This window comes from Nyctibius grandis, chromosome 8 (genome assembly GCF_013368605.1).
Source record: "Nyctibius grandis isolate bNycGra1 chromosome 8, bNycGra1.pri, whole genome shotgun sequence".
In the NCBI taxonomy this organism is placed as follows: Eukaryota; Metazoa; Chordata; class Aves; order Nyctibiiformes; family Nyctibiidae; genus Nyctibius; species Nyctibius grandis.
The window spans coordinates 13,613,367-13,627,238 of NC_090665.1; the positions used below are offsets into that span (position 1 = coordinate 13,613,367).

At 51.8% G+C, this 13,872-nt stretch overlaps 2 protein-coding genes across 3 annotated transcripts in view; one reads left to right on the forward strand and one right to left on the reverse strand.

Moving 5' to 3' along the window:
- Positions 1 to 1,049: 1,049 nt before the first annotated feature.
- Positions 1,050 to 4,416, forward strand: PLAAT1 (phospholipase A and acyltransferase 1). 2 transcript variants are annotated; one of them, XM_068406600.1, is made up of 4 exons: positions 1,050 to 1,120; positions 1,713 to 1,948; positions 2,134 to 2,402; positions 2,785 to 4,416. In XM_068406600.1, the coding sequence occupies exons 2-4, from the start codon at positions 1,810 to 1,812 to the stop codon at positions 2,884 to 2,886; spliced, it is 510 nt and encodes a 169-aa protein (XP_068262701.1). In that variant the 5' UTR covers positions 1,050 to 1,120; positions 1,713 to 1,809; the 3' UTR covers positions 2,887 to 4,416. The 2 variants fall into 2 exon arrangements, with proteins under 2 accessions (XP_068262701.1, XP_068262702.1); XM_068406601.1 differs by lacking the exon at positions 1,050 to 1,120 and adding an exon at positions 1,545 to 1,632.
- A 1,017-nt stretch (positions 4,417 to 5,433) lies between these two features.
- ATP13A5 (ATPase 13A5) overlaps positions 5,434 to 13,872 on the reverse strand; it is a 33,874-nt gene continuing 25,435 nt past the window's right edge. The window contains exons 22-30 of the mRNA XM_068406554.1: positions 13,638 to 13,680; positions 12,004 to 12,113; positions 11,183 to 11,279; positions 10,062 to 10,134; positions 9,284 to 9,458; positions 8,439 to 8,629; positions 7,275 to 7,363; positions 6,385 to 6,465; positions 5,434 to 5,634 (exon numbers count right to left, since the gene is read on the reverse strand). Coding sequence (XP_068262655.1) covers positions 5,434 to 5,634; positions 6,385 to 6,465; positions 7,275 to 7,363; positions 8,439 to 8,629; positions 9,284 to 9,458; positions 10,062 to 10,134; positions 11,183 to 11,279; positions 12,004 to 12,113; positions 13,638 to 13,680 — 1,060 coding nt within the window. The remainder of the gene's footprint in view (positions 5,635 to 6,384; positions 6,466 to 7,274; positions 7,364 to 8,438; positions 8,630 to 9,283; positions 9,459 to 10,061; positions 10,135 to 11,182; positions 11,280 to 12,003; positions 12,114 to 13,637; positions 13,681 to 13,872) is intronic.

Genomic DNA, 13,872 nt, shown 5'->3' on the forward strand with positions numbered 1-13,872 from the left:
GCGGTTCTGTGAATGCTGAGCGGTGCTGACCACGCTCACCTCCCCGTGCAGGCGGTGCGAGCACAGGCCAGTCCCTACCCCGCAGGATCCCAGACAGGGCTCTCCCAAGGAACAGGGCCCAGCTGTGCCCAGGTAAAGCAGATTTCTGGGTTCCCATAGATACACTTTTTTTTCCAATACCACAAGAATTGCCTTGGCTTTCCACTGCAAAGCTTTGCAAATATTTCAGACTTGAAACAGTGGGTGATACAGAAAGCAGAACTGCAATTCAGTGCTCCACTGAATTAACTATTTCATATCAATAGAAGCCAAAAACATGACAAATCTTCCGCTGCTCTGATCTTTTAAATCAATCGGCTTGCTCACCCGACTTTTGAAACGCTGGGCTTTAAATACACTGCTTAGTTCAACTCACCCAGAGGACAGTGTTGTCATTAGTGAACCCTCCTTTTTAGCACACTGTGCAGGCAACGGCCAAGGAGACAGCCGTACCTGCTCAGCTGTGCTCACCCCCAGCTCAGAGGACTCTTGCTGGGCACAACCATGAGACTCCTCTGATCTCCTGAAGGAAGCTCCTGGGCCACAGCATGAAAAGCCATCCTAGAAACCTCTCTGCCCTCAAATGGCCATTGAGATTTACTCTGAGCTCCACCTCCTTTGCTTCCCTTCACCGGCAAAGAAGTGCAACGGCAGCATCCCCTTTCCCTCCCCAGAGGCTTCCCGGTGAGGGACGCTCACCTACTCCCGGCCCCGCAGGACAGCTGTCCCGGCTCCGCGCACCGAAGCCCACGCCCGCGGCTGGCGGGGCCCCGGGAGCCGTGGCGGAGGCCCCCGGAGAGGCTCCGGCCCAACTTCCCCGGAGGCGGGACGAGCTTTTCCACCCCACGGGCAGTTTTGGCAACACCCTCCGGAGCGGAGCAGAGGTGCTGCCGCTATTCGGCTGGGCCGGCTGGCAGGCAGCTCCCCCGGGACCGTGCAAGCGCCGCCTGCCCGGAACCCGCCCGGCTCCTCGCCATTTATAGCGGCCGGGAGGAGCCAGGACCCGGCCCCGCTTCCGCCGCTGCTCCCCCACCCCCGGGGCAGCAGCCCGGCCTCGGCAGCAGCGGGACGGGCGCTGGGGGTGAGCGGGGTGCTATTGCGGGGGGAGGGTGTGCTCTGGGGGTGGCAGCAGGCGCCTGCCAGCAGGATGCGGCCCTGCAGGGGTGCCGGTGCCGTGCTGCGGGGTGCCGGCGGTGGGCGCGGGTCTGCCGAGCTCCCGGGGGTGCCCCGGAGCGTGGGGACGGGCTCAGCACCCTGGGTGCCCCCCCGGGTAGCTGCGACCCTCCAGCGGAGCTGGGCCGGTACCGGCACAAGCAGAGCCCCGAAAGGAGCAGGGCCGGGCGGGCACCGGCGGTGCGGGGAGCGGTGGGGGCAGCTCAGCCCGCTGGCCCGGGAGGGGCCGTGCGGCGGGGCGAGGCGGAGGCGGGGGCTGCGGGCGGGCTGCCATCCCGTAATGGCTTCACCCTTGGCCTGCAGCGCTTGGCAGGAGGGATGGCCATGCCGTTTCTTACCCTGCGCCAGCGCGTCGGTCGCAGGCGGGACCGGCCGCCCCAGCCAGGGCCTGCGGAGGGAGGACCGCCGCCGCGGAGGCAGGTGCTGCCTGGGGATGCTGCGCCGCGGGGTGAGCGAGCCAGGGCCGGGCCCTAATGGTCTCCCCGTCTGCGCTCCCCCAGCTGATGCCCTGCGCACAGCCCAGACCTCCCCTCTGCACTGTACCTCGCACCGAGCCTGCCCAGCACGAGGGGCATGTCCTGACCTCACGCTCCTGAGATGGCAGCTGTCGAGAGCTTCAGCGCCGCCCGCCTCGGTGACCCCGAGCCCGGGGACCTGATCGAGATCTTCCGGCCAGCTTACCAGCACTGGGCCCTCTACCTGGGGGACGGGTACGTCATCAACGTGACACCCGTAGGTAAGTCCGGCAGGGTGCAGTCCGGCAGGTCTTTGGGGTGACCTGGGAGCCCTGTCTCCCTCCATGGGCTGGTGGTGGACCCTGTGTGCATAGATGGCCTTTCCAGGAGCCAGCCAGAAACCCCTCTGAGGTTTGAGGGGGCCAGAGAGAGCCTGCCTGGCTCATCCCATCCCTGCCTTCCCCAGATGAAGGGCCCCCAGCCACGCTCGCGAGTGCCAAGTCAGTGTTCAGCAGAAAGGCCCGAGTGAGGATGCAGCTCCTGAAGGATGTGGTGGGAAATGACACTTACCACATCAACAACAAGTATGACGGCACCTACGCTCCCCTCCCGGTGGAGGAGATCATCCGGCGTGCTGAGTACCTCATCGACCAGGAGGTGTCCTACGACCTGCTTGGCAATAACTGTGAGCACTTCGTCACGCTGCTCCGCTACGGGGAGGCAGTCTCCGACCAGGTAAGTAAGATGGGGTAAGCCCCTGCATGGCTCACAGTGCACCTCCTTGGTGCTCTGCAGGAGCCCCTGTACTGGGACACAGCCTGCAAACTGCATTGGGACAGCAAAGCCCCAGACATAGGTCCATGGTCTCTGGCCTCAACGGAGACCTTGGAGCAGGAGGCTCACTGTGGTCTGTCTGTACCCTGATAGTGCCCTTTTACTGAATGCCACAGCCCAAGGCTAAAAGCCTGGGTGTTACCCCTTCTGCTTATGGGGCAGGTGTCTCTCATTCATTTAATTGCCTTGATTATCTCTGCCTGCTCTTCATTAGCATGCCTGGGGCTAAAAAAAAAAAAAAACACCTCATGTTTCCAGCCTGTGTTTTATTTCCCCTTTGCAGGCCAAGCGAGCAATTGGTGCTATTGGGTTGGTAACAGCTGCTGCTGGTGCCTTCTCCTTGCTGGGCTTGCTCCGGAGCAGATCCAGAGAGAGACAGTACTGACGGGCTGCCAGGATGAGCTCAGGGCAGGGCAGGAAGCCCCTGGCCAGGAGGGACCCAGGACAGTTTGTGGCTACAGCTGCCACTGTCCCTTACTAACAACTGCGTTGCCCTTGCTAAGAGCAGCACTAGCCTGTTTGCCACATCTACTTTTATTTCATTGCCTGTGATGATTTTTGTGGTAGTCTGGGAGTGCTTGCAAGCAAATTCTCCATCCTCACACCCCCAGTGCTCTGCTGAGGGCTGGCACAGGCTTTCTACACACATCCTGTGGGCTCTTTCTGTGAATAACCTATTTTAACCTTTACATTTTTACTTTTTAATCAAATGTAATGTACAAGTATTGCTGAGGTTTTATTGTGTGTTCGCAGCTGAGGGCCTGTCCAGGTGGAAAGCCCCAGGTTCCCAGGCCTGCGAAAGGGCAGACGAGGCATGTACTGGGTCTCGGAGCCTGTGCCTGTGGTGTCCAAACTGAGCTGCTCCTGCGAGGGTGGGAAGTAGGAAGGAAGGGCAGGTCTTACAGGCTGTATCCCTCACTTTTTTAAATGAGTGCTTTGGTTTTGGCACAAAGGTGTTTTGCTCAGTTTTTCCTCTGCCTGACAAGCATCTGGCTTCTTTCTCTGGCTTCTCTGACTCCCTTTGGGAGCAGCAGACCCCCAGTCTGGGGGGGGAGGGTCTGACAAAAAACCCAGCTAGGTTTTTTCTGGCAGCTGTTTGTTCCAGGTTGGGAGGGACCACTGTGCCACTGAAATTTCCCTCTTCATCCCTGTAAGTGCAGTAATTGTTGGCATTGGACCTGGCCAAGCTTACCAGATGATCTTTAAGGTCCTTTCCAACACAAACCATTCTGAGATTCTACTCCTTGGGCTGCCAAAGCACTGAAGTTTAAAGAAAGACCACCATGGATTGCAAGGGCAGCCAGAAGCTTTTGCCCACTGGAGCTGGGGCCATTGGCTCCTCAGTGACCAGAAGTTGAGTTTAAGCAGTTTGTAGCCTCAGCACAAGTAAGATCTTTCTCCAGCAAGCAGGAAGGCAAAGCTAGAGTCCCTGCAGTGCTGTGGGCAACGTACCTGGAGAATGAGCTGTGCAGCACCTATGCCCCATCTCTACGGGGGCATCCCATCTACGGAACCCCTCTATTTCCTTGTCACAAAGCCGATGTGTGGCTTGTTTTAGAAGAAAACTGTTTTGGAAAAGTGTGATTTATTACTCTTTACCAGGAGTATCTGGCTTGTGTGTTTGGAACAGTGTTATTTGCAGACTGCATGTAAGAAATTAAATCCTGTATTGCTTTCACCACATGCAACTGCCTGGACTGTAAGAAGAGATGAGAACAAAAGAGCTGTCTGTAAGCAGCTTGCTATTTTTGTCTGCTGTTAACATGTATATAACGGGATCAGAAGCTTTTTTTAAACATCATTTGTTTCAGTGTTTGAAATAACAAAGCCAAGACTTCTGGTTGTATTTTGTAGTGCCCTCTGTTATTACATTTAAATAAAGTTCTTTTTTAATATGGGAAAGCATCTAATAAAACTGAACCTAAAAGTCCTTTTTTTGCTTCTTGCAGATGTAATCAAAAGTTCTTTCATGGCTAAACTAATTAGGTGGTTGAACAACTTGAAGATGAAAGAGCAAGTAGAGAGGGGCTCAGCTTATCCCTGTCCAGCAGCCATGCTCCAGAGCACATTAAAACCCCTGCTTCTTGGCATGACCTAGTTAAAGCAAGAAGCCAGGGCTTAGCTCTGCTTTCTGCCATGTGACTCCAACCCTAGGCCAGGACCTGGCAGCAGCAGAGCACAAACTGGGGGTGGGGGTCATGTGTGCGTGTGTGCAGCAGCTGTGCTGCCTTTGCAAGCTTAACTGGGGCACATCCTCACCAGCCTTCCCAGCCTGGTCTTAAGGCAATCTGTGAGCTTTAACCTTTCACTCAGCATTACGTCTGCAAGAACTGGTGAGGGAGAGCTGAGTGAGGGCAGCGTGTGCACCCTCTCACATTTGTAATTCACTCTGGGATGCAAGAAAAGTGGGATTACTTCATCTGGGGAACTTTCTTGTAGTTCTTGGAAGCTGCAGCGTTTTTCATTTAACTTGGGATTTTGCAATTGTACATGTGCTCCTCTGTGTGTTCAAGATTAGGTCACTGATTTTGTATGGCCTTTCCATTAAGCCCGGTGGGTGCGTTGGCAGGATTTGGTGGAGCAGTGGCTGAAACATGGAGTGAAAGCATGACATGGGGCAGCAGAAGCCATCACTTCTCTGTATTCAGTATTTTTGAGCGTTTACGGGAGATGTTGTCAAGGCCCAAGACTTGCTGTTGCCATGGAGTAGAGTCAAAGCTGTTATTTTACCAGCAGCTGAGAGAATAATCTTTGCCTGTGATCTGGGGCACAGCCAGCACGGGCCGAGCCTGCCCCTTAAAGGATGGGTTTGTGCAGGGATTTCAAACATCTGAACCTGGTGTGCACGGAAGGATGAGAACCTGGGCTGTTCAGTGCCAGCTGGGGAAGCTGCCAGCACTGCGCAGCCCCGCTCCCAGCTGCAGGGTCTTGCCTAGTCCCCTTCGCTGCGTTCGTACAAGGGGTTAATGTAAACCTCATCCGTGTTTTTTGCTGCAAAGTCTTTTCTGTTTATGGGAGGCCAGTTGGGATCCCTCTGCAGCATCCTCTGCCACTTTCGGTACTGGCTCTTCGACTGGTACCCAAACCAGGCTTTAAGCAGCAGCCAGAGGTGCTTGTTCTGCAAGATAACGTCCTGCGGAGTGACACGGCGCAGGGTCAGTGCTGCTGCCCTTCACAGCAAGGGAGGACCGCTCAGGGACAGAAGCTACCCCTCGCTACACGTGCAACCCCCTGAGCCCCACAGCGCTGGGCGGCTGCGTGTGCTTCCCTTTGGTAACATGGCTGCCAGATGCCACCTTCATCACAGGAAGGCTCTGCTCAGTTATAGCAGGACAACGCTGATCTTGGTCTGTTTACCTGAAGGGGATAATCAAGGGGCATATTTTTCCTCCTGGGGCTGTGGGATGGCTGGGCACTGCTGCTCCTTGCAGGGGACAATACCTGGTGCTGGACACCACCAACCTTGACCCACAAAACGCTTTAGGGCTTAGCCATTACTGCAATATCCAACGGCACAAGCCAGCGCAGTCTCTGGCCTGGTGATTGTTGGGCAAGAGGGAAGCGGTTGTTATAAAATTGCGGCCAAGGGCCTGACCCGTGCTGCGGTCTGCTCCCCTGCGAGCCAGCGCAGCGGGCTCCTCCCGGGCAGCTGCCCTTCAGCTCGCTCCCTCTCTGAAGGCCTGAGAGATGGGGTCTAAATCATCTCTGGGGCTGCATAAAATGGATTTGACTGACACACATTGAGTCTTAAGCGGCAGGGGGGAAGGTCTGAGGGTTTATGCTTCTGCAGGAGGGCAGTATGGCTGCAAATGAGGGCAGAAAGACCTGACCAGACGCTGCTCCTGTTCACCCTGGGGAACAGGCGGTAAACAAATGCACTTACCTCTGTAAAAAAAGATATGCAAAACGTGACCAAGAGCATCAGTAAGACATAAACTCTCCAGATCACAGGAGTGCAAAGAAACTGTTTGAAAAGACATGAATAGCAATTAGGTTTAAATGCCTTGCCAAGATTTGCATCTGTTCCTAATGATTTAAGAGGCTGACTAACATTTTCCCAGTGGCAAGCATGGAGGAGGCAGTAGGAAGTGACGGTAATTCCTTGTCACAGAGATCTTGAAAGGTTTGGTGCCAGATTCCCCACAACACAGAGCTGCCTATCTTGGCTACTTAAGCTACTGCTGAAACCTGCAGTTCAGGTGCCTGGGGCAGGATCTGGTGCCCAAGTACTTCTGGGGAGCTGCAGCTAACACAACATGAGGCCTCTCTCCCTCTGTGTATGCTCGCCCTAATGACAGGCCTCCACCCAAGTCCATCCCGTACAGGATGACTGGGGATGAGGCGCAGGGCTCGGCCATTCCTGACGTTGGCCAGCACAGCTGGAGGCAGCGGCAGCTGTGCCCTGGCTGAGCGCCCGGGAGGGACGAGGCGAGGAAAGGCAGCAGCAATCCCTGCCCTCTCGCTTCTCCAGCCAACAAACCTCCTCCAACATGCAAAACCACAATCCACCCTATTGTGCTTCTCTGTTAGAAGGAAAAGCTCAGCAAGCTATACGTGCTTTTTCTTCTCCCTGTTGCTGCCCAGTTTTTAGAGAGGAGGACTACTGATTAACCAAGCCCTTTTCAGAAGAATGTTAGAGAAGTTTGAAAGGGTTGCCCAGTCAGCATCAGATCAGCAAATTCATCTCCAAGATGACTGTAGCTGTAGCTTCTGCTCTGTACACTTACGTAAAGGGACAGCAAAATATGTGACATGAAAAGGAAATGCACTTACCTGCATGCCACTGTACACAGCATCAATGTCAGCGAAGAAGAGGAAGAGGCAGATTGCAAGCTGGAGGGCCAGGAGGACTGAAAATACATCTAGGGAAAGAAAAGCATTTGTGGCCCTGGGAGGGAGGGGGGTTGGTGACCAAACTCTGCAAATATGCTGACAGGAGCCCCAAATGCTAATGCTGTAAAATTGCCATCATGTAAAATGCCTTTCTTTTCTCCCCCCCCGCCTAAAAGAAGAGCTGTGGAATTGAAACTAGAGGAGCTACTCCCCAGCAGCCCGTTGGCAAAGCTCACCACCTACGCTGTTTTTTCTTGCACAAGTAATTTGGCATGTTCTGATTCTTACACAACCACAGAAAACTGCCTTGGAGGGGCACTACTGTGAGCCACGCCAGTGTCCCTTCCCCTGCGCTCACTCCTACACGTGCTTAGCCATTCACCTGGACTGCAGGCAGCAGAGGAGGCTGCTGGTTCTTGTGGGCTGCCCTCCCAGGGACGGCCAGGTCCTTCTGCAACCGATGGTGCAAAGGTGGGCTATACCTGTGCCTTCACCAGGAAGAGTTTGTCTGGCTTTACGTCCTCTTCCAAAGGAGCAGGAGGCCACAGAGCGATGGCAAATGGCTCAGACGTCCAGAGGTGCCAAACTCCTGGCAGTTACCAAGAGCTGAGCATCTTAAATCCAGCTGGCAAGTTGGGTCAACAGCTCCCAACCACCTCCTGGCAACCTTCTCACTGCCAGGGAGGAGGGGAGATGGGGCTGACTGGGTGGCAAAAACAAAGGATGTGCGCTTTGCTTCCTCCTAGGGACTGTCCCCAAACAGGGATAAAACACAGAGAAGCATGTGCAGATTTCTCAGCTGACAAAGCCCTCTGTCCCACCTCAGCCTGGCTGATTGCAAGGCAGTTTCTTTCTGGTCTCACCCGTCTTCTGCAGGTGATCAGTGCTCTGTGAAATGGGTTTGGGACCTGCCTTTTAACAAAATACCTAACAAAATGCAGAAGTAGGAGCTCACATACACCAACAATTATTTTACATGCCAGTAACTGGTGTGGGTACAGAAGGGGACCCACAGCATCCCTTCCCTAGCAGCCTCTCCTGCCACGGTTATTTTGGGGCAGGAACAGGAGTCTGTGGAGTACATGTTACTCCAGCTGTACTCACAGTTGGTGTAGATGGGCTTCCGGAAGGGCTTTCCCTTGGAAAAGACGAATGCCACAATGATGTCGTTGATAGAAGACAGTGGCCACAGCGTAGTGTCTTCATAACTTAGGACAGTGCTCTGGGCACTGCTGCTGGTACCATTTCCTGCTGGGCTGCTGGGGGATGCGCTCTGGTTCCCTGGAGAGCAATGTCTGTAAGGTAAGACCCAGCACTTTGTTCCTGCTCTCTCCAGCAACAGTGAGCTGCAAACAGCAGTTCCCTCTCCTTTACAACACAGCCTACTATAATAACCTGGTATCACCTTCAGGAGTGAAAACCATATATTAAGAAACAAACAAACAAAACAAAAAAAAATCAGCTTAATTTTCTGGTCTATGCCAAAATCTTGGCTCTTAGGTGAGCAACAATAGCAGTGTGTGAGAGATACGGCTATGAGGATGCGTGCCCCGGCTGCCTGCACACCACTCCGGCACGCTCACCCTGTGATGCATCCGTGCAGTGGCAGGGAAATGGCCCTGGCTGAGCCCTAGCACCCAGGAGCCTCCCCATTGAAACGCCTCACTGGGCCTCCCACCCTGCCAGTTCAGTTCAGTGTGATGATATGCTGGTTATTAACATATATTACAATATATATAATGTACGTATATAGTACGTAACATGCAGCCACTTAATTTTGTCTTGGCAACACTCTGCTGAGTATGCACACAGCTTGGGGTGGGGGGAATTGTCCTGCTCAGGTCCTGCAGTGTGCTGGGCTGCAGGCCACGGCGAGGCTGGAGTGTCCCCCGCACACACCAGCAACATGATCTGCAAACTGGGGATCAGAGACAAAAAGAGGGACTTACCTCTGGCTGGCCAGCGCTACATACCAGGGCTGCTGCTTCACCAGAAGGAAGCCACAGGTTTGCATGATTATGGTAAAGCACACGTTGAGGATGATGGAGAGCAGCAACGGAGGAGAGATGAGCTGGCTGGGAGGGCGATACGGTGCTAGCTTTGGATAGGCTTCAGTCAAGCTCACTGGAGAGAAACCGGAGGCATTTGCAGACCAGCCCCGCCAGCATCCCTCTGCGTTTGCTGGACAAGCAGAGCCACACACAAACCCCCATCCACTCATCACAGGTGAAAGTTGCAAAGCCTGGTCCTGATAAGCAGGCAAGAAATGGCTTTGATCTCCACTATTTTCCATCTGAACCTCCTCTGAATCCCCCCCCTCAGGAGAGCACACAGAGAAGACAGGGAATATCATCCTCACTTGCAGGCGGGGATCTCCAGTGGAGTCTAAGAGCTGTACTGGGTCTCGTGCCAGGAACACACAGGAGACCAGGAGCTGAAGTTACTCTGTCTGAGCCCCACTAACAGTCAGAAAAGCAACTGCTCCTCTTCCAGTCGAGTCTCACATCCAAATCCTATCGGTTATGTACAGAGTTCTGCAGCCGTGTTCACAAAGGACTACGAGCCAAATCCTGCACTCTGGGCCCTGGGAATTGCTCTAGCATCAATGGTTATGATGTTACTGACAGCAGAACTTGGCTCCTCATTTTAACTTTTATTGGGAAATGAAGTTGACTATTTACACTCAGGCTCTCAAACAGACACAGCTGGCTTCCCCAAGTAGCTTACTTGTTAGGCAAACCAGAAGAGTAATGATGACATCTTGTATCAAATACTGGTAAATCCCAAAGATTTGCAGTTGCTGGAACACAAACAAAAGCAGCACCACCTGACAACCCATGACAACTTTGACGATACAAACTGTAGCATCCGATGCTATTTCAGAGCAATGTCATGCCAGCAACAGCAGCCTCACAGCCCTGATGCAATCCCGTGAGGACTAGCAAGCCCAGCTTGCCAGCTGTCAGCCAGGTCCCGGTGAACCCCTTGCTAATTCATAGCACTTGTGGGTGACCCAACATTTTAATGTGGCATTTGAATGTTTTTCCACCCTTCTTCCAGCAGATACCAATGCCCCTTGGACCACTCAGATCAGGTCACGTGCTCCCAGCCCACAGAGTTTCACTCTGTGCCAGGTTTGAAATGTCTTTGGGTAGTGGGGGCATGGACAAAGTTGGTGCGCCCAAACTCGTGGCTGGGGAAGCTGTCCCCATGTGGTGACCCACCAGCACTCCATTTGCCGCCAAGGCTGGGCCATGCCTTGCAGATTCACAGCAGCTCGCCTTGCTTGCTGCCCGGCACCCTCTGCGGAACTGTGCGCAGATGATGTGCATGAACTGAGGCAGGAGAGGTGGCCAAGAGTGAATCCATACATGAATTTCCTTCACTGTTTTACTTCTCATGGATTAAAATTTTAGAGGATTCATCAGACACTGGAAACATGCCATGGTAATTCTTACTTAACTACCCTCCTTCATCTCCCTGAGACGCTCACTCCTTTTTCAGGCTTTTTCCCAAGCCGAGAGAGGCAGCTGCTCTCCCAAAGCCCCCCGTTTTACAGCAAGTCCTGCTCCTGGGCCTCCACCACCCAGCTAGACAGGACTCACCCACCCCCCTTCTAATTCTCTTTCTTTGTTTGGAAGAGATGAAGTTTTATCACTGGGCTTTTTCCCCAGTTCTGGGGGTCCCTACAACCAATCTACTCCCTGCCAGTAATTACCCAGCTTTTCACATCTTTGTTACTCCTTGAAGCCCTCTATGCCTTTTCTTCCCTGCCGAGTAATACCACTAAAGATAAAAACCTGCGGTGAGCACAGCGTACTGATAAAAGATGGGCATGAAGCACTTACCCAAAACAGCAGAGCGGTCCCAACAAACTGAATCAGGCCATAAAGGGTCAGGTATTTAACCACAGCGAAGGAAGCGACCAGAGCAGCTCGACCTTCCCTGCTCATAACACAGAACAAAGCTAAAAAACCCACTCACAGCTACAGTACCATGGTTTTACTGCTATACACGGTTTCTGCTTTTAGGATCTGTGCTTAGGATCTCCAGGAAGAAGAGAAAACAGTTCCAATTCCATAGACAAATATTTTGGCCTTAAGACAGTGCAGAGCCACTTAACTACCCTTTCTCTGCAGTGTTTTGTTTCTTTGGTTTTATTCTGCAGCTACAATTTTAATACCTGGATTAAGCTGCTGTTGCTTTTTCATTACTAATTTGCTCAACAGTTTTAGGAATCAAGCGCATTTCTACACAAACAGGTAATTGTCTTTGCATACATTTGGTTAAATGGCATTATTACCAGCTGCTCCATGACAGTGTGCAGTGTATGGATATATATTTTTGCAAGTAATGGCAAGAAAATCTATTCTGTGGTCATGGTTATACCTGCCCTTTCATGTGACTCTGCTTCTGCACCTGTTCAAAAAAATATCAGCCACCATGGGCAACACTCTCCTAAAAACACAAAAACCTCCCAGCACTGGAATTTGAGGATCAAAAGCAATTAAAAAACCCTTTTCTATATTTTATATAGTTACTGAGGAATTAAGTTTGGTTTATCAGCATCTTTGATAGTAGCATGCTCCCACTCGTGACTCCACACGCTGAGCTCAGAGCAGGCAGCAGCACCCTGCAGATGCATCAGGATGGCACCCAGCAGACTCACCTGATCAGCTCCGGCACACACTGGATGTTGGGGATTTGGGAGGTGAAAGGCGAGGCCACGGATGCCTCCTGCTCTGACAGTGATATCCCTGCATGGGCCATTTTCAAAGCCTGAAATTCATGGGAGTCAGAAGATGGAGAGATATCCATTCCCCCATCCACCCCTCCCACCCTGCGCAGTATGTTTACTGGTGATTTACAAGTTTTAGAATAGAATTGTTTTGGTTGGAAAGGAACTTTAAGATCATCAAGTCCAACCGTTAACCCAGAGTCATTTTCCTCCAGGCACTTTCCAGCCACTCTTCCCCAAGCCTGTAGTGCTGCATGGGGTTGTTGTGACCCAAGTGCAGGACCCGACACTTGGCCTTGTTGAACCTCATACAGTGGCCTCAGCCCATCGATCCAGCCTGTCCAGACCCCTCTGCAGACCCTTCCTACCCTCAAGCAGATCAACACTTCTGCCCAACTTGGTGTTGTCTGTGAACTTACTGAGGGTGAACTTGATCCCCTGGTCCAGATCATTGATAAAGATATTAAAGAGAAATGGCCCCAGTACTGAGCCCTGGGGAACACCACTTGTGACCGGCTGCCAACTGGATTTAACTCCATTCACCACAACTCTTTGGGCCCAGCCATCCAGCCAGTTTTTTACCCAACTATGCATACACACATCCACGTGTGGCTGCCATGAGCAGCCACTTTCTCCAGGAGAATGTTGTGGGAAACGGTGTCAAAGGCTTTACTAAAGTCTAGGTAGACAGCATCCACAGCCTTTCCCTCATCCACTAAGCGGGTCACCTTGTCATAGAAGGAGATCAGGTTAGGCAAGCAGGACCAACCTGATTTTGCTTCAAGTGTCCTTTTGTAATTGATCTTCCTCTATTCTGTCACCCTGCTGATCTCATTTTCCAGATATCTTCCCTTCCCTGGAGCTTAAATATTTCTTTTGTTCATTTGATCCCATTATACCTATTTGCAATCCTTTGAACTACCCTGTATGCCGTTTCCCACACTGGAGTTTGTGCATACCTCTCCTGTTAAACAGTCTCCTCGACTATTTAAATTAGCATTTTATCCTCTTTCTATTCCTTTCAATCTCCTGCTCGTATTTCTTTTATTGCTCTCTTATGAGGTCCCTGGCCTTGTCACCTCTGGTTTACTGCTCAGATGTAGGTTACGGACAACTTTTACAAAGCAAGCTAATGCATTATTATAAATTATATTATGATAACATATTTATTATAATAATATTATATTATTATAGCGTATTTAATTTACTAGATAGATTATAATATATAATAGATTATAATAATATGATAAGTAATATAATAATTATTTTTATGGCTAAGACCCTCAAATTTACAATTTGTAAGAAATGTGTAAGAAAAAGTCTCTTGCCCCTATTTCTGGGGGGAAAAAAACAAAATGGTAATCCTCTGTTATTGTGTATGTTAGTATAAAAAAAAAACCCAAACACGTGTAGATAGTGTTTTACAGTGATACGCTGACTGAGTTTACTCACGGGCTACCTTGGGAAATGCTGGTGACAAGTGGTGTTGGGCAGCCTCTCGTCACAGCACTCCTTAGGTTGAAAGAGAGGAAATTTAACAAGAACGGAGCTGATCTCCTACGTACCCCGCAGTCATTGGCTCCATCACCACACATACCCACATAGTAACTGATGGAGGAAGCAGAAGGAAAACACATAAACCTCGCACGTAGCTGATCCCGTGGTGGAGCACCTGCTGGCTTAGCACTTGTGGGTACAGCAGAGTAGGGACTCGTGTTGGCCCTGGAGAAGGTGGTGCCTGTTTCCAGAGGGTAAGTTGTATATGGGGAGAGGATGGGGCAGAATGCACCGGGCCAAATT

Bases quoted from the DNA above. Each gene is read 5' to 3' on its own strand.
- PLAAT1 (XM_068406600.1), top strand. From the start codon at position 1,810: ATGGCAGCTGTCGAGAGCTTCAGCGCCGCCCGCCTCGGTGACCCCGAG. The intron at 1,949-2,133 runs GTAAGTCCGGCA...TGCCTTCCCCAG, and splicing joins CATCAACGTGACACCCGTAG to ATGAAGGGCCCCCAGCCACG. The intron at 2,403-2,784 runs GTAAGTAAGATG...TCCCCTTTGCAG, and splicing joins GGGAGGCAGTCTCCGACCAG to GCCAAGCGAGCAATTGGTGC.